Here is a 19,688-nt window from a genome sequence, read left to right as displayed (position 1 = left end):
CAATTCCCTTCAGGCTTTTCGACTTATGAATATTAATCTTTCCAGAATTGAGCACTGAGCTTTATCAAATGGGTTGATTTTGAATCCTAAAAAGTCTCAAGCTATTGTGATTTCTAAAAAAGGAGTTTCCCTTGATTTTTATCCATTGCACCTTTACGGTGAAATTATTCCTTTTTCTGATCAGGTCAAAAACCTGGGCATAATCTTCAATGCAACTACCTCATGGTCTGATCAGGCCATCTCTATTTGCCGAAAGGTCAATTATTCTCTGTATACCCTCAGACGCTTCCGGGACATCACGCCCTATAACACTCGTTTGATCCTCGCGCGAGCGCTTCTTCTTCCTTTTTTTAATTACGGAGCAGAGCTATTTTTTGCGGCGGATAGTGACACAATTCGTCGCCTGACGGTTTCCTTTAATGATTGTGTCAGGTATATTTGCGGCATAAGTCGCCGAGATCACATCACTCCATATAGAAACGTTTTCATTGGATGTGATTTAACATCCCTTTTGAAAATGAGAGCTGTACTGTTCCTGTTTCATCTGTTGATTTCTGAATGTCCCGAGCACCTGTCGAGTCTTCTGGTTAGGGGGGGGGGGGGGGGGGGGGGGGGGGGCTCAGCCAGAGTTCGGGGACTGTTGGTGCCTAAAGTAACCGGTGAATGTCTTTACAGGACTGTGTTCGTTAAGGGCGTCACTTTTTTTAATAGTGTCCCGAATGACAAGCGCTCTTCTGCAGCTGCCATTCGAAATTTTTTTCAAGTTGAAGCCTGAGAAGCTTAGGAATTTTTCTTTACTTTTTTTTCTTTACTTTTTTTATCTTTTTATTTGTACTTAAATTTAAACTTCTAAATTTATTAACTTCTTCTCTTTTTAATAATTTTTTTTTATCTCATTTTTTTTCTTTTTTTTCTTTTTTTTCTTTCACAATTGTAAAAGGGTTGACCCTATTTTTGTGAATAAATAAATTATTATTATTATTATTATTATTAAAAGACTTTGCTCCCTGTTAAAAATTTCTAAGTTACAGTCTTCGGCATATCATCCAGAAACAAATGGGGCTATTGAAAGGTACCATCGTACTTTAGGGGACTATTTGAGATGTTTCATCAGACAAAATCCATCTGATTGCGATCTGTGGATTCCACGTGCTGTTGCAGCATACAATTCTGCAACTCATTCTTCACATGGATTCTCACCTCACGAATTAGTTTTTGGTACAAAATTTGAATTTCCTTCTATGATAGCTCATAAAGACGATCCCGTCTATACGTTTGATGATTATATATCAGATCTAAAATTTAGACTTTCCAAAATTCAAAATTTGGCGATTTCAAAATTGAATAATAGTAAATCAAAAACAAAAGAGAATTACGATCAAAATTTAAATCCAGTTCAATTCTCTGTTGGAGATAAAGTACTTCTACTTAACAAAACTCCACCAAAACCTAACGAAACTACTAAATTTTTAGAGAAATGGAAGGGTCCATATATTGTAACAGATATTATTTCACCTTACAATACGATTATATTGATCGGAAAAAAATGCAAAACAGTACACAATAATTTGTTAAAATTATTCATTGAATGAATTTATTTTTTTGACAGGTTTTCTGTTTATTTTTGCAATCTTGTTATTTATTACACCGTTGCAAGGCCAAAAACCATATGAGATAACTTCCCTCGCAGAGGACATCAATTCAAATGTGCAACGTCTAGGAAATCTTTATATCGTGCATTCTCAGTGGACTATCCTCTTATTTTTAGAGACACAACCATTATTGAAAGGACTTACACTAATAAAATCTCATATAAAAAGATTTCAAATGGTTTGCAATTTTTATAGAAATCAAGAAACTTTTAAGAAATCTAATGCATCAGAATTTGAGCGCTTACCTTGCACTAATAATATACCAAAATTAAAGTTACGAGAAATTCAATTAAATAAAACACACGATGTAATTTCTAAATTAATGTTACCCCATACGGAGAGAAAAAACGAGCGCTATTCGGAATCGTAGGAGACGCTGCTAAGTTTCTATTTGGAACTCTGACGGAAAGTGATCAAAAACATTATGACGATGCTTTTACTTTAATGCAAGATTCAAATAATAATTTAACGCGTAAATTTAATAATATTCCTCAAGTCACAGTGTTTACTTCCGGTTTTCTAATAACGCGTGTCCACTCGAAATACGTCAGTTAATGACCAAATGACTGTCATGACAAGCGCATTCGAAATAATACAAAGAAATTAAGAAAATATTAGTCAGATAATACATACCACCCTCACGGAACTTCAAAAAATTGATAAGGAATTTCAACTGCAACATCTTATTAACTGTTTAAATGAAATGTTGGAATTAATCTTACTAGATATGTAGGAATTGGAGCACGACCAGCTATAAATTATGTCTATTATTCAAACGTCTATATTGCGCAGAGTTCATCCGTTATTCCTTTCTCCGAAAACTCTTATAGATGAAATTGAATTGATAAGTCAAATTTTGCCCAAAGACCTTCATATTCCTTTTGATAAAGATATATTATTGACTTAAAAGTCTTCGCAAGTATCTTTTCTTACACGGGGTTCGAAAATTATTGGTATGATGAAACTACCATTATGCTCTACTTTAAATTTTAATTTATACACAATCGTACCGATTCCCTATACAGCTAAAAAGAAAAATTACTTAGTCAAGGTAAAATTCTCATACGTTGCTATTGACAGAACTCGTGATGACTATGTTGCATTTTCAGACTTAGATATGAGAAAGTGTACTAATATCGATAACAACATTCTGTGTTCATCCAAATTTATTTATAAAAGTACTCGAGAAACTTGTGAAACAGAAATAATTTTAAGGGATTCGGCAGAATTTTGCTCACACATATCAACTCAAGTTTCCAATGAAATTTGGATCGAGATTGACGACTACACATTTATTTTCATTTTAAAAGATGAGAAAAAGGCGTCTATTATTTGCGGTACAGAACTTTATCAAGAAACTTTAAAAGGGCGAGGTACTATAAAATTTATTGATTAGTGTCAGTTAAGTAGTAAATTCTTAACACTGCATACAGGAACCCGAAATAATTCTAAAATTTCACTGTCTTTGGAGCAATTCAATAAGAATTTTAAAAGTTTATCGAATGTGTCTAATCTACATAACAAAATTAATTCTGATATTGTATTAAGCAATAATAATAAGTTAAAAACATATTTTGAGAATTTGAAATTTTTCGAAATTGAAGAAAGACATGATGTTTTCAACACCCATAATATCCACCATTATATTAGTATTTATATATTATTAATGGGAATTGTAATTATAGTAATTGTCTATACTAACAAAAGCAGGATTATACAATTAATAAAGAAAAGAGACAATTCTATGTCTAATGTAAGCGAAATTGTTATACCGTCAGTTACCATTTAAGAATATAGTACATAAAAAAAAATAATAAAAATCAATAAATAAATAAATAAAAATAAAAGAAATTGCAAGATCAAAAATAGTTTATACTTATTAACATATCTATGTAATATATTTAAAAAAAAGTAATTATTGCAAGGTCAAATATATTAACATAATTTTATAAAATGTATTTTAAAAAAAAACAACAAAATAATTCTATATATGTACCTTAAAATTAAGGATGGAGGGATGTGGTGACTCATATTGTCACCCATAAATATTATATTGTATTGTCATCAATATTGGGGTTTATAAAAGTGATTTAGTGCGAAATAAAGGAGTTCTTCACACAAACTCAAGCATTTATATTCGTCCTCTACACGTAGTAGAATTTGGTTTCTCGCATTTGTCTTTCACGACTTTTTGTTTTCTATAGCAGTAATATAAAATCAAAATTATTATAATTATAAGTGCGATTATGCCTGAAGATTGATGTACTAAATGTGTTTCTACGAAATTTCCTCTCTTTTGAACTCTTTCAGATAAATACACGGTTTCTTTGAGAAGAGTTTGATTATGTTTATTTTCAATGTTAGAGGTTATCGTTAAGGGTTGTAATGCTTTTTCAGAATTATTTGTAAAATTTTTTAGACTTTAGTACTTCTAATTTTTCTATATCCGCTGATTTAGATATTAATGAATTAAGAAAATGTTCCGAAAATATATGGATACCATCATCATTTAATCTGCAACCTCTAGCTAGTTGGATTACACCCTTTTGTGGAAGTCCTAAATCTGTCATTTCTTTGTTTCCTTCACAACTTATTTTGTACTGTCGTGTTTTTAGAGAGTGCAAATAGAAATATATCATTTTTAAGATGAATCCATAGATCTATTTGGGGATTTGTAGGAGATAATGTACATTTTTCTGCTCTACTTTTTATGATAGAAAATTCACATGTGTCCACGGTTGAGGTTCTAAACATTTTGGTCGAGCAAATGAATGATTTATCTGCATTCTACAACTCGAAAATTTAAATGCGTCGATTAGTGCGTAAGAATCTCTTCTTTTATCAATCGCAATGTAAGGATATCTAATATCAACGATACTTAAGGTTGAATTGACTTTATGAAGAAGAGGTATAATCCGATAAAAGTTAAATTTTGGCTTTTTACATAAGGGAATTTTGATAAAAGAATTTATGCTTTGAATATTGCCAATTATTTTCAAATCCACAATTGCGTACAGTTGAGATATACTAGAAGGTGGTAAAGCTCTATCTTCAGGAAGACGAGTTTTTAGATTTGTGATTTCCTTTTCGAAAGTTTCGGGTTCTAAAAGGAGTGGATGGCATTTTCCTCCAACTGCGGTTTGTATTATTGTAACTGCGTTATCTGGATGAACTGGATTGCGTCTCATCTCGTAAGTTGAATCTATCCGACGGCTCGGGATCACGGTAGAAATTTACGTTGGAATTCGTTGCTCATGAGCGAGTTGAAAGTATATGTGGAAGTGGCATCATTTTTCCAGGCAGGATGTTGTTAAACAGGCGTAATAGTTCAAATGGCGTTTATAACTGCATTATCTTTCGCACGGTAATCCCATTACGATGATGGCTTCAGGGCTGCATTTTCTCAAAGGTTTTTCAGTAGTTTTTTTTTCACTGAATTCGCTAAATTTTAGGATCACTTTAGCTTGATATATATTTTTTCACTGTCACTGGCTGTGTGGTCTTTCATAGTACTTATAACTGATATTCGTCACAGTGTCTTTTACGGTTTCTGATGAGGCACATTTTATTTGGAGTTTTTAATTTTATCCTCTGGGATAGTAGGATGCAGAAACATTGCATCTCCCATCCCACTTCTGACACCAATGTAACCGTGTAACCAACCAACCGTTTCCTGGTCACGGCACCACTGAAGCGAAATGAAAAGTCGTGGTGAAGTTTTCGCGGTTTATTGAGTAGAACTGAACCAAATTACAATAGGTCGCGAACATTTTATAATGTCGCGACATTTCTTGTATAAAAATAACAATAACTTTAATATAAATAATGGGAAGAGAAAGACTAAAGGTGTCAAAGCAGGAAAAGTGCATTCTAAACGTTAAGCATTTTGGCACTTTTCCTGTTTTGCAACAATACATCTTGAAAATTTTAGTTGAGTTTTTCAGATGTTAATATATTTGATTTTCAGAACATATTTTTTACACAACAAAAGTGCAGAAATTTAATCATACACAGTTCTATATAAAAAATGTATTAGAGTTTTGTTAACAATTTAAACATAAAGAAGAAATTAAACTAAAAAAATTGTTAAAGAATAATTTTTCCTAAAAATATTTAATAATTTTAATTAACTATAAAGAAATCAAATATATCAAAATTTATTAAAGCATGCTTTTGACTTTCCAATTTAGGGTATAGCCTTAAAACAAATCTCTCATTTAGGGCAAATGAATCCTTTTATAGAGAAAGTATGCTTTCTCCCTGCAGATCGGGCAGGCCTTAGTTTTTGATGCACATAACTCACATGCCACGGCATGCCCACACTTATTATACACTACAGTGATTGAATTTGTGCAGCATAGTATGCATTTACTTGCACCTTCACTCGATGGGTTGCGAGGTATGTTAAAACAAAAAATTTCACTCAATCTATTTAAGTCCTCCATATTGCTGATACCTCAATGGTGGTCTCAATGGCGCAATAGGCAAGACCGTTGGTTCTTGGGCGGATGACATCTCTGGCTCGACTCTCACAGTTGTGAGTTCGAGTCCCGCCCGGTGCAAAGATCTGATTGTTTAGAAAAAGACATTTTCACTGTGATAATAACGTAATAAAAATGCACCGCCTCTGCCCATAAAACTCCGGGAGCATGGAAGAAGCATCCACATCACGGGGAAAGCGCTCCTGGGCGGTCTACACATGGACTTAGCGGATTCTTCCAACACGGGATACAACAGCAGCAATAAAACATAATTACATTGTGACAAGTATTCCGACACGATTAATAATAATAATTGCTGATACCTACTGTAAGGGTATACAACAGAACTTTTCTTTTCTGTCGTGCACTTAACACAATTTTACAAAGTTTTTTTTTTTTATCACAGCAGTTTGCAGGGGTCCTGCATCACAATCCTTTAATATTTTTATTGACTCACAGTGGTGGATTTATCTTGCATAATTAATTCCACCATCTCTTCAGTGGATATATTTTTCACGAATATCTTTCCGAGTTTTTTAAATTCGTTTTTATCTGTTTGGTTGTTATCCATTTCACGCGTGAATAAAGACTGATGAAGTATTTTTCCATCTTTCAGGATACAGAGGTATGGATTCAACTTGATACTGTGTGTATTATATAAGATCATTTGATGGACAATTACTTACTATATGAAGAAATGGTTAAACACATAAGTTATCTCTAATGCCAACGCGAGCATAATCTCAGATATCATATGAGAAATTAAACGAAAACTGAATAATTTTGTTTACATTGAGATATCTCATCTTATCAGGTGTGTCATTTCATTGTCTCTTCACTTCCATGTATTTAATAAATAATTATATTTTTATATATATTTTGTTAGAGAATTTCTTCTGCTATTATATTCTTCGTTGATTATGTGTAAATACTATTCCATTATACAAATTTAGAAATAAGCTTTTGGAATAGTATAACAAATCATTTTATAAGACGATGAATTAATTTTATAAATTGGTTTCCCCAGTTTTTTTTATCTAATAAGTACTAAGAATAAACTTAACTCATTGGAGTTTTTCAAATTTTCTGAATCGTAATAAACAATAATAAGAAAAGAAGGAAATCATTATTATTTTTCTCATGATCATATTTTTCCCCCCATCTACATATCTCACATTTTTTCTCACACACGTGAAATTAAGAAGATGGGGTCTGAGCGTTATGTGACCCTTTTTTTTTGGTGGATGCAAAAACTACTAATTCGTTGATTTTTCTATGCGTTACAATTTGCACATTATTGTATGTGTGGAGAATTACCTATAAATATATTGTGGTGTTATAAATCTGTCAGGGACTGTGTGTTTCTTGGGCTTCCTTCTACCGTTTGTGATATTCACGTACCTGTGGTAAAGAATAATTTCTCTGTGATAGGATTCTGTGATATCTAATACCCTCTTCTTCCTGCCCAGTTTACCTGGAAATATATATTCCTTTATTAAATATCTTCAACAGTGATCCGGAACGTAGGCGGCTGGATTTTCCAGAAGACGTTTCCTTGATTCCTGAGGCAGTGAAACACACTTTTCACGTTCACCAATTATTTATTTCCACCAATTTCTCCACTACTAGACTGAACACAGTTTAACTCTACGTCACTGTCGTTTTTCTGTATTTTTAATTTAATATTTTTATAATAATTTCACTAAATAAACTAATAACTTTTTCTCTCCTCACATCTCTTTGCAAAAATCAAGTCTCTTACGTAACTCACTAAAGATCCCGCTCATTCCCCTACTTTCTTTCCAGCTGATCTTTTTCACCACTTTTTCCTCCTTCTCTCTCCCTCCATGCATATTCAAAATCCAACCGTCTTTTGTCTCTTAAAATAAGAGGTCTTATAGAATGGAAATTCTATACATGCTCCCGGGGGAGATTGTGACTCTCACATGTTGGAAATTTGGCAACTTTAGTCACTGACCTGGTATAGGTGCCTGTCGGGGTTTTTATGTCAATAACTCTCACCTTCCCGTCCGCTCCAGTATGAACTCCAACAACTCTTCCTGTCGTCCATTTGGTGTTTCCTATGGAAGCATCGTGCAGAATTACAATGTCGTCCACCTTCAGGTTCACTTTCTCCGTGTGCCATTTTGAACGCTCTTGAAGTGTGTGCAAGTAGGATAGCCTCCACTTTCTCACAAAATCTTGTACAATCCGCTGACACAATTGCCATCTTGTCAAGTGGTTCATCCTCACGGATGCGAGATTTTCATCAGGCAGCTGAGTCGGTGGTGCCAAAAGCAAAAAATGACCCGGAGTCAATGGTTGTGGATCTCTGGGATCGTCCGACAGAATGGTGATCGGCCTACTATTCAACACGGCTTCGACCTGTGTGAGAATTGTATAAAATTCCTCATAATTTAGTCGTTGCTCGCCAATAACTTTCTTGAGATGAGTCTTTGCTGACTTCACTGCTGCTTCGACTAATCCGTTGAAGTGCGGAGAACGAGCCGGTTGAAAGTGCCAGGTGATGTTCTGGTTGATTGTTTGGTCTTGAATGGTTTGAGCTTCTTCTGCTAACAGACGTTGAAGTTCACGTGATGCTCCTAGGAAATTCCTTCCGTTATCTGAGAACACTTCTTTGCAAACTCCTCTACGTGAAGTGAATCGTCTGAAGCTGCTCATGAATGCTTCTGATTTGTTGACAGTGAGTGTAGCGACTGAAATGTCTTGTGACTCCTCGACTGCTGGTGGAACACTTTCCTTGCTTTCCCAAGCTAAATCACTCTCCTTTAACCAATGAGGGCCTTCCCAATACAATGATGAGTTATCCAACTCCATGGCTGTGGTTCCTCTTGAAATGAGGTCTGCCGGGTTTTCTTTTGTGGGAACGTGTCTCCAACATTCAACAGCTGTCAACTCTCTGATCGTTGTCACTCTATTTTTGGTAAAAACGTCTTGTTTGTTTGAAGCGGATGCAATTTGCGCAAGAACTACCTTGGCGTCTACCCAACAATAAACCTTGCTGATTTTCAGACTTTTTGCGACCTTTGCTAACAGTTTGGCCCCAAGTGTTGCTGCACAAAGTTCTAGCTTCGGGATTGTCTTAGTTTTGATTGGCGCAACTTTCGACTTCGCCGTCAACATCAGACTTGAAATTCGTCCTGAGACATCCTTGGTGACATGGTACACTGCGGCTCCGTAGGCTAGGTTGGAGGCATCCGAGAACATGTGGAGCTGCTCTTCACAAACATTTTCGTTTTTCGATGTCCATCGAGATATTCTCATAGACGGAATGTGTTGTAGTGAGGCAATAAATTTTTTCCACTCTCGCAAAATATCTCCCTCAACCTCGGTATCCCAGTCAATCTCATTCTTCCAAAGATTCTGCAAGATTAATTTCGCGTTGATTGTGATGGGGGCTAGTAGTCCTAGCGGATCATAAATCCTTGCCACCACTCTCAGGATATTTCTCTTGGTTGGAACTAAATTCTCGACCATTGTATCGACTTGAAATGAAAAGGTGTCGTTTGACGGATTCCACATCAATCCTAGCGATTTCACGCAGCCATCAGAGATTGAGACTTCCTTTGCCTCTGTGTTGCTTTCTTGCAATGTTTGAAGTACTGTCGGAGAGTTGGATTGCCACTTGGATAGCTTCATTTGAGCTTTGCCGAGAAGACTAATGAGATCTTTCTGCACCTCGATCGCTTCCTTTGTGGTCTCCACTGACAATAGACAGTCATCCACGTAAAAATTGTTCCGAAGAACTTCTGCTGCTCGTGGGTAACTTTCTCCTTCATCTTCTGCAAGTTTGATCAACGTCTTTGTGGCAAGATAGGGTGACGCAGCATTGCCAAAACACAAGGTCTTGAACCTGTAGTCCATGATTGGTTCACTTGGTGATGTTCGCCAAAGAAAACGTTGCAAATCTCTGTGATCCTCATTGAGTTGTACCTGCAAATACATTTTGACAATGTCACAGGATAGTGCAATCGGGAATCGTCTAAATCTCCACAAGATCTCTATCAACTCCGGTTGAACGACAGGCCCCACTTTGATAACATCGTTGAGACTTATGCCGGTCTCAGAAACAGATCCGCAGTTGAAAACGATCCTGACTTTGGTAGATGACGCGTTTTCTCGAACAACACAGTGATGTGTCATGTAATATGACTTAGCTTGAAGCTTCATCAGAGGCACTCTCTCTATGATTCCCAAACTCAGATACTCTTCAAAGATATTAGAGTACTCCTTGTATAGTTCAGGATTCTGTGAGAGCCTTCTCTCTAGGAAGTTCAGTTGCCTTGAAGCTCGCTTTCGGTTAGATCCGAGTTCACCGAAGTTTCCCTTCAAAGGTAGACGAACATTGTACTGACCGTTTTCCGATCTTTTTGTCGTACTTGAATATAATTCTTCCACTTCCCTATACTCGACCGTTTGTGGACATTCTTCTGAGAGTTCTTCGAGTTCCCAGAATTTCCTGAGGGTCTCATCGATGGTTTTCAGGGATATTGTGTGGCAAACGGGGGGAGTGTCTGCTGATTGTGCGCCATTAGGCTGCCATTTTCCGCAAACTACCCAACCGAAGACGGTATTTCTGAGTGATGGAATTCCTGGGCCCATTTTGTAAACTTCGTCCAGCATAATTTCGTCTTCGTGTGCTGCTCCGATGAGTAGGTCAATTGGCCTAGACACATGCCACTCTGAGTCAGCGAGCACGAATCCCGTGGGAACCCTTACATCCCGAGGGTTTATCTGAGATGTAGGCAAATTGGTGGAGATCTTTTGTGAAACCTGACATTGCAAAGAAATTTGCGTTCCTTCCTGAGGGATGAGGATTGCATTCACTTGATGCTTGAGGCTGCTTACTTGTCCTTGAAATCCTTCAACTTGAGTGTAAGGGGACTTTTGCAACTTCAATCTCAATCTCTGGCACAATTCGGTTGTCATCACAGAAATCTCGGATCCAAAATCCAAAAGGGCGCGACACACATGGACATTTTGTTGGGAATCCAGAATTCTTACACATGCTGTCTTCAAAATAGAGCGATGAATCTCACCATTGGCACTCTTGTTTGACGGAAGAAAGCTACTCAGCACGGCTGGCTTCTTCTGATCCTCGGAAACTGATTGAGGATTGTCTTGAGTAACCTTTGACGGGGGGTTGGAGAGAGCATCGTGAACCCAATAATTATGAGACTTATTGCAATGCTTGCAAGGAGGATAAGGGCATTAGTCTACAGCATGCTGGGATCTACTTTCTGATATACAATTCATGCAAAGATTTAAATTGTTAACAGTTTCGAGCCTTTTGGCTGCAGGAAATGACTTGAATTTACCGCATTTCCACAACTTATGTGCGGATTTCTTGCAAACGATACATGACTCATGCTTTTGACTTGAATTTTCTTTAGAGATCGTGAGGGACTTTACATTTTTTTGTTTTTGAATTTGAACTTTTGAACCTGAACTGTTTACATTACTAGTGTACGTGGATGGACATAAATCTAAAGCTTTACAACGTTTATTTAGAAATACCTTAAACTCGTCCCATGTTGGCACGTCTGACTGCTCCTGCGACCATAGCATCTGTGTCTCGTGATCGAGTTTGCTCAGGACTTCGTAGATGATCCACGGATCTCGAGTGTTGACCTTCAAAGCGTCCATTGCGTTGATAGTCGTCGTGGAGACATCGTAGATATTCCTGAGATCATCGACGATAGGATTCTTCAGAGTAGGTAGGCTCTTGATGCGTTCGATGTGACCGTTTATGACCTTTTTCTTGCACTCAAATCGGTTTGTGATGGTTTCCCACGCTATGTCGTAGCTTTCATCACACATGTCGAGATGATCAATGGCGTCAAAGGCCTTTCCTGTCAACTTCGTCTTGAGATGGTGAAGCTTTTGCGTTTTTGACAGTTTCTTGTTGCTGTCCACCAGATTGATGAACATCTCTTTGAATGAACGCCACTGCGCATGCTCTCCGTTGAATGTGGGGATTTTCACTGGTTCGAGTTTCGAATACTTGGAATTCTCACTACCATCCATACGCTCTACGAGTTTTGAGAAGCCATCGAGAAGTTTGTCAATTCGTTCATCTTCAATGACGATTGAATGGAAAAGATCTTTCTTTGCAGATTCATTGACCTTGATATTGACAATTAATTCTGTCAGTTTCTCTTCTGCTTCATCAATTTCCAGTAAGAAATCATTTTGCTCCTCAATTTCCCTTTCGCGCTCTTCTTCTGATTCAGCTTGGTTAATGATGTCATCCTGTACCCTATTGTATCGAACCTTGATTCTGTCACAAATCTCCAAATTCGTCTCAAGGTACGCTCGAGCACCGTCTCTACTCAACAGACTTTCATCTTCATGGTAGCGGGATATGGCTGTCCTTACACTGGTAAGTTGCCCTTTATATGCGCTTCGACTCTTGATATTCGCCATCTTTGGAGCTGCTTCTTTGTCCTCTACTTCGTGGAGTTCCTTTTCAATTCTGCTGGATACCCAGTGAATGGCCAAAGATTTTCTGCAGATATCCAAGATTTTTCTACAAGGCAATTGTCTTCAGAGTGCGAATGTCAACAGGCGAAACTGCGAGGTTCTCGTGGCTGATGCCGTGTGACTGAAGCCTCCTCGTTGGTGTCTCTTTTCCTTCGAAGGACCACTGATGTGGAGAGTTACCTATAAATATATTGTGGTGTTATAAATCTGTCAGGGACTGTGTGTTTCTTGGGCTTCCTTCTACCGTTTGTGATATTCACGTACCTGTGGTAAACAATAATTTCTCTGTGATAGGATTCTGTGATACCTAATACCCTCTTCTTCCTGCCCAGTTTACCTGGAAATATATATTCCTTTAGTAAATGTCTTCAACAGTGATCCGGAACGTAGGCGGCTGGATTTTCCAGAAGACGTTTCCTCGATGACCGCCAAATGCCCTTCACCAAATCCACTGAGGCAGTGAAACACACTTTTCACCTTCACCAATTATTTTACTTACAAGTATTCTCCTCTTAGATTTAACTGAACACGTTTAACTCTACGTCACGTAAATTTTTCTGTAGTTTGAACTAATATTTAATTTATAATTCACAGAATAAACTTATAACTTTCTCTCCTCACGTCTCTTTGCAAAATCAAGTCTTACGTAATGCCCATACTCGTTCCCGCTTATTCCCCTACTTTCTTTCCAGCTGATCTTTTTCACCACTTTTCCCTTCTTCTCTCTCCCACCATACATGTTCAAAATCCAACCGTCTTTTGTCTCTTATTTTTAAGAGATCTCCAATCAATGGAAATTCTATACAGTGTTCATAACGAAAAAAAGCACAAAGTCTTTCAAGGGTTCCAAAGAAGCTTACAGATGTTGAGTTTACTCCAAAGGAATGAACTTCGCATAAATTTAAGGAATGGTTTGTGCATGGAAGAAACATTACCTTGGTGTTTATTTCCAAAATTTTTCTCTGAACTCCACCATGAACACCTGACATTGTTGCAGCATTGTCGTATCCTTGGGCTCTGCAGGATTAGATAGATAGATAGATTCATTCTGGGGGCAGCAAGCGGCGTCCATCCATACACCTTCAGCTCCAGCCTCAGCTTCAGCCGCTCCATCCTCCTTGTGCACGATGTCCTCGCCGACTCGCCAGCTGCATCCAGGCCTCCATTTGGGCCCCTTATGCATCCCCTTTTAAGGTTATCCCTTACGGGTTTTGTGTATTGAGCCAGCCAGTCCTTCGGATAAATTCCATTAGACAAGCCGGCTTCAATTTTGGTAGATCATTCCAGTCGAGCACCACTTTTCCAAGTAGCGCTCGTCTGGTGTTGTAAAGGCTGGGACAGTCACATACGTAATGTAGGACCGTTTCCTCAGCGTTGTTACAACCTCTGCAGATTGGATTACACTCAACACCCAATCTGTTGAGGTGTTTGTTTAGACAGTGTCCAGTGAGAAGATCAGCAAATCGCCGCGCTTTGCAGCGGTTACTGCTCACCAGGTACTCCGTCCTTTTCCTGTCCACAAGTGGCATGAACAGTCTGGACACGCGACAGTTGCCTGTAGCCGCCCAGACCGCTTGATGTTGTGCGAGTAAATCCTCCCCAATGATGGTTTTCTTCATTTGGGGCGACACTCCCACGGCAGGCTCGGGACCGATGAATACGGTCTTCGCTCCTGCCACTGCGAGGCGGTCAGCCTCTTCATTACCCGCAATACCACAGTGCCCAGGTACCAGTAATATTCATATAAGATTAAAACTCGAGGTGTTGTGTTCAGCTTGATATCTTTAATTCAACTAACTCCCGTCAGTCCATACAAACATCATTCTATAATTATGGCAGAGCCATCTATATGTTACATCTCCCTTCTTAAACAAATTAACTCCATCCTCCTCCTTCCCCTCCATACAATAGATATTCGAAATAAAATATAATTCAAAATAATGTTTTAAAGTGAATAATGTGAGAAAAAAAATTAAGAATTAAAGATCCAATCTCACTGGCCTACGAATAGGTCTTCCAAAACGGGATCGTGGTGTTCCCGGAGGTGGTGATTGGTGTTGAGGAGACGCTGCAACCCGCTCAGGTGTGGTACGATCAGGAACAATGTCAATCAGGCAACTGTTGTCAGGCTCTGAGACGATAGAAGCCTCTACTTTGGTAGGATGAATAAACTTCGAATTTCTTCGTATTGTCTTGCCATCATCGAGACCTACTAAGTAGGATCTCTCTGTGCACTTCTCCTTGATCCTACCAAACTTCCAGTTCCCAGATGACTCCTTTACTCGAACTCGATCACCCACACACAAAGGCTTATGCTTCTTCGCAGTGACCCCTCTGTCTGAGTTTATCTTCTGTTTCTCTCTTGCCTTCAACAGCACTTCGCTTTGCTGTTCCAATTGTGGGGAACTAAATCGCTCAAATGAGATAGGGTTTCTCAATTTTCTCCCACAAATCCTTTCTCCGACGGACTTGAGACCATTTCCCGGTGTTATCCTGGACATAAGAAGTGCCAAACGTATATCCTGTTTGTCAGCAATGCACTTCTTAATCATTTTCTTGGCTGTTTGTACATATCTTTCAGCCAAGCCATTTGAACGGGGAAAATATGGACTCGATATGATGTGCTCAAACCCCCAATCTGCGGAAAACTGCCTGAACTCACGAGATGCATATTGCGGTCCTCCATCTGAATGAACTTGTTCTGGTATACCCCAATCCGAAAACTTCTCCTTAAGAAAAGTTATGACTGCCTCTGATGAAGTGGTCCTGAGCTTCTTAAAATCGAAATACCCGCTGAAAGAATCAGCCAGGAGTACATATTCATCTCCATTAAGACTGAATAGATCTGTTGACACGATCTGAAACGGTGCTTTGGGAATTTCTTTCATCTTGAGTTCTTCTCTGGGTGGCAAATTTTGATGTTTTTCGCATACTGAACATCTATTGACCATCTCACAGATTTCTTCATTCATCTTGGGCCAATAAACAAACTCTCTCGCTCTTCTCAAGCACGATTGAATGCCCCAATGTCCATTGTGAATGTTCTTAAGAACATTTTTTCGTTCTGATGGTGGCACCACGCATCTATCACCTTTGAATATTAACCCCTCTGCCATAGAAATTTCATCTCTGTGCGTGAAGTAGGGTCGGATAATTGCTGGGACTTCCTTTTGACTTCCTGGCCAACCTTTGAGGATAAATTTTTTCAAGGTTTGCATTTCTTTGTCAGCATCTGTAGCTTTCGTGAATCGCTCCTTTGCTCCCCCGTGCAGACAAAGAGTAAGTAATACTTCGCATTGCTCCTCAGAATTACCGTCACCTGAACCTTCTGAGTCCCTGCTTAAAGCATCTGCTAGCGGTATATCTTTGCCACGCTTATAGACAATAGTGGGATTGTAGGGTTTTACATCAAATAGAATTCTGCGAAGACGTGGAGGTGCTTGGGTAAGTGTTTTCTTAAAAATGCTCTCAAGGGGTTTGTGATCAGTTTCAATCACAATTTTCTTGCCCCAAATCATGTCATGAAATTTTGCACAAGCATACCTGATCGCTGCAGCCTCCTTTTCAATCTGGGGCCAATTTTGCTCACTAGAGGTGAGGGATTTAGACGCATATGCTACTGGATGTCCGTTCTGCATTAACACTCCTCCAAAAGCTTTAGACGAACTGTCGACGGAAAGTGTCACATCTTCCTTGACGTCATAAAATTGAAGCACCGGAGCATTGACCAAGGCCTCGATAATTTTGTGATACGCTTGTTCATGTTGAATTTCCCAGTGCCACGCTGTACCTTTCTTGAGAAGCTCTCGCAAAGGACTAGTTATTTGAGACAGGTTTGGTACAAATTTCCCCAAATAAGTGACAGCGCCCAAAAGCCTCTGCAATGCCTCTTTGTCCTTTGGAATTCTCAAGTTTTTTATTGCCTCAACTTTTTCAGGATCGACCTCCAACCCCTTTTCAGTAAAAACATGACCCAGAAATTTAATTTTTGACTGATTAAACTCACACTTTTCCTTATTCAATTTGAGCCCATTGTTTGAAAGAATCTGAACTACCTTTTCTGTGATCTCAGCCAGCTTTTCCGGTGTCTCTGCATGAATCAACACGTCATCCATCGAAACTTCAACACCTTCCAGGTGTCCAAGCATACCTTCCATGATTTGTTGATATATCTCGGGCGCAGAGGCAAGACCAAATGGAAGACGCAAGCATTCATATCTTCCCCAAGGAGTTGTGAAGGTGAGAATCTTTGATGTCTTTTCGGACACTTTTAGCTGCCAGAAACACTTTGTACAATCCAACTTCGTGAATCTCTTGCTTCCGGATATTCTGGCTACAATTTCATCAAGAGTTCTTAGTGGAAAATGCCTTCGTTTGATATTCTTATTGACATCCGTTAAATCTATGCAAACTCTGTACTTGCCGTTTTTCCGTACTATCACAAGTGGAGATACCATCTCTCTGGGCTCTGTGCAGGGTTGGATTACCTTCATGTGGACCATTTTGTCAATTTCTGCCTTCACGTCGTCACGAGCTGAGTGAGGAATTGTTCTGGGCTTATGAATCTGCCACTTGGGATTGTCACATAAATCGACGTCGTAAACGAAATCTTTCACACATCCCAATCCTTGAAAAATGTCTTCTCTCACTGAACTCACTCTCTGGATAATTTTAGCTCTGGTTGATGTATCTCCGTCAATCACAGGGGTACAGTCTTTGTTTATCACTTGAAACACAACTTTAATAGGTTTCCCTCTGACAAGACACTGTAACCTCACTTTTCCAACAACGTCAATACTACCGCCATCATATGAAATAAGCCTTTTCACTCCAGTTTTTGTCACTTTTTCCACTCCCAAGCGCTTCAAGATCTTCATCGGCAGCACACAACATTCTGCTCCGGTATCAATTTTTACCCTGAATTTTTTGTTTTGATACTGGAGCTCTTCGGTCCAATCACTGGAATGTTTGCCCGTGACAGAGAAAATTTTCAATTCTTCCACTTCAGCTTCATCAGATGATTCATCTTCGTCCTCTTCATCCTCCTGGGAAACCTTCTGCACTTTGCGACGAGATCTACAAGCCTCTTTGACATGTCCCCTGTAACCACAATTAGGACATTTCTTGTTAAATGCTGGGCATTTTCTCGGTCCATGCTTCGTGAGACAACGACTTCAATCGAATACATCTTGAGTTTTTGACTTTGCTTTACTCTTGGCAGATTTAGAATCCCCTGACTTTTCGACAGCAGCGATTTCATTTTCTGTTTTTTCAGAATTCATCTTTTTCATCTGTCGACTGGCCTGCTCATACGCCTGGCAAACTTTTATAGTCTCATTCAAACTGGGATTGTCAGCCGCAAGTAGTTTCTCTTTAAGTCTCTCTGAACTCAATCCTGAAACAATTTTGTCTCGAATGAGTCTGTCAACTACGCCAGCTGCGTAATTGCATTTCTTTATCTGAACACGTACTCGTACCAAGAAGTCGTGAAATTTTTCATCAGGATTTTGTCTCATGAGAAAGAATTGGTAAGACTCATAGATCTCGTTGCATTTCGGACTGAAATATTCTCTGAACTTTTTCAGTATGACATCCATGTCTCCCTTCTCTGACTCGGACAAATTGAAAGACTCGAAAATATCTGTCACCTCGGGGCCTATTACAGTCATTAGGACTGCTGCTTGCACTTCCTTTGGGGACTTTTTAAGCTGGATAGCTTTGCAGTACCATGAAAACAAATTTTCCCAGTGTTTCCAGGTTATGTGCATCTCCATATCAGGTTCCACTTTCAAAGGATCAGGCTGCTTCACCCCAGGATTCATTGGGCTTGCTGAACTTTCTGTATCGTCTTTCGACATCTTTTAATCACTTAACTTCTGACACCAAGTAATATTCATATAAGATTAAAACACGAGGTGTTGTGTTCAGCTTGATATCTTTAATTCAACTAACTCCCGTCAGTCCATACAAACATCATTCTATAATTATGGCAGAGCCATCTATATGTTACAGTACCCAATGTAGACAGTTCTCACGGGTAAGTGAGACCGCTTCTAACATTTTCCGGCACTCGAGCACTAGCGAAGAGCGGGAGTTGTTTCCTGATATGGAAAGTAAAGCAGCTCTGCTGTCAGAGAATATGTTTATTTTCCTGTCAAAAACATCAGACTCAGTCAGGCTTCGAATCCCAATTAGGATTGCTGTAACCTCAGCCTGGAATACAGTAGTATACCGGCCGAGTGGCACAGACCCGCCAAGTCCGAGTTCTGGACAGTGGTACCCGGCTCCAGAGGAGCCGTCCACCCGCGAGCCGTCTGTGAAGAGGGCAACCGCACCGGGTTCATTGATGACCCCTTCCCGGTCTCTCCACTCAGCTCTCGTGTGTAGTATAGCTTTTACATTCTTTTGAGGCAGTCTTTCCTCAAGGTGGAAATCATCCCTCATTAGAAGGTCAGGGTGCCTTCTTGCCAATGAATCCATGATTCTAACATGTCCCACTGGGTGGCACCCAACCTTCCACGTTCCTGCTGAACGCAGTCTTAGTGCTGCCTTACCCGCCTCAGCCTTTATATAAAGCGGAAGCGAAGGCAAGCTTCACAAGACCTCCAACGCAGCGGTAGGTGCTGTTCGTATGGATCCTGTGGTTGCAATACAGGCTAATCTCTGAAGCCGCTGTAGCGCTAGAGCTGAATTTTTGTATTCAACTCTTGGCCACCATACTACAGCTCCATACGAGATCAGCGGTCTAACTATGGTTTGATACATCCATAATGTAATTTTCGGCGACAGACCCCAAGATCTGCCGAGTAAACGTCGACATGAGAAGAACGATCTAGTTGCCGATGTGATACGGTCTTCCAGATGTTTCTTCCATGTGAGTCTTTGGTCAAGTAGCACACCAAGGTATTTTACTTCTTTCTGTGGAGTAAGTTTTTTCCTAAAGAATTTGGGTGCCCTATGCCCCTCCAGATTGTACTTCTTCGTAAAGGCGATGAGAGCAGTCTTTTCGGGATTAACCTTAAGACCGCGGGAACAACACCAGCCTTCAACG

At 39.2% G+C, this 19,688-nt stretch overlaps 1 protein-coding gene across 1 annotated transcript; it reads right to left on the bottom strand.

The window, feature by feature from the left end:
• Nucleotides 1-13,580: 13,580 nt before the first annotated feature.
• Nucleotides 13,581-18,495, bottom strand: LOC129808470 (uncharacterized). The gene is made up of 4 exons (XM_055858250.1): nt 17,840-18,495; nt 14,643-17,737; nt 13,844-14,333; nt 13,581-13,785 (listed from the first exon to the last, which is right to left on the bottom strand). Exons 1-4 carry the CDS (start codon nt 18,493-18,495, stop codon nt 13,581-13,583), a joined length of 4,446 nt encoding a protein of 1,481 aa, XP_055714225.1.
• Nucleotides 18,496-19,688: the final 1,193 nt, after the last annotated feature.

Source organism: Phlebotomus papatasi, chromosome 4, assembly GCF_024763615.1.
Source record: "Phlebotomus papatasi isolate M1 chromosome 4, Ppap_2.1, whole genome shotgun sequence".
NCBI lineage: Eukaryota > Metazoa > Arthropoda > Insecta > Diptera > Psychodidae > Phlebotomus > Phlebotomus papatasi.
This window is presented reverse-complemented; position numbering and strand designations above follow the sequence as displayed.

Coding starts and splice junctions, on each gene's coding strand:
- LOC129808470 (XM_055858250.1), bottom strand. CDS start 18,495: ATGTCGAAAGACGATACAGAAAGTTCAGCAAGCCCAATGAATCCTGGG. Junction 14,334..14,642: donor CCGTTTTGGAAGACCTATTC/GTAGGCCAGTGA, acceptor CGGGTAATGAAG/AGGCTGACCGCCTCGCAGTG. Junction 13,786..13,843: donor TGGCTCAATACACAAAACCC/GTAAGGGATAAC, acceptor GCCTGGATGCAG/CTGGCGAGTCGGCGAGGACA.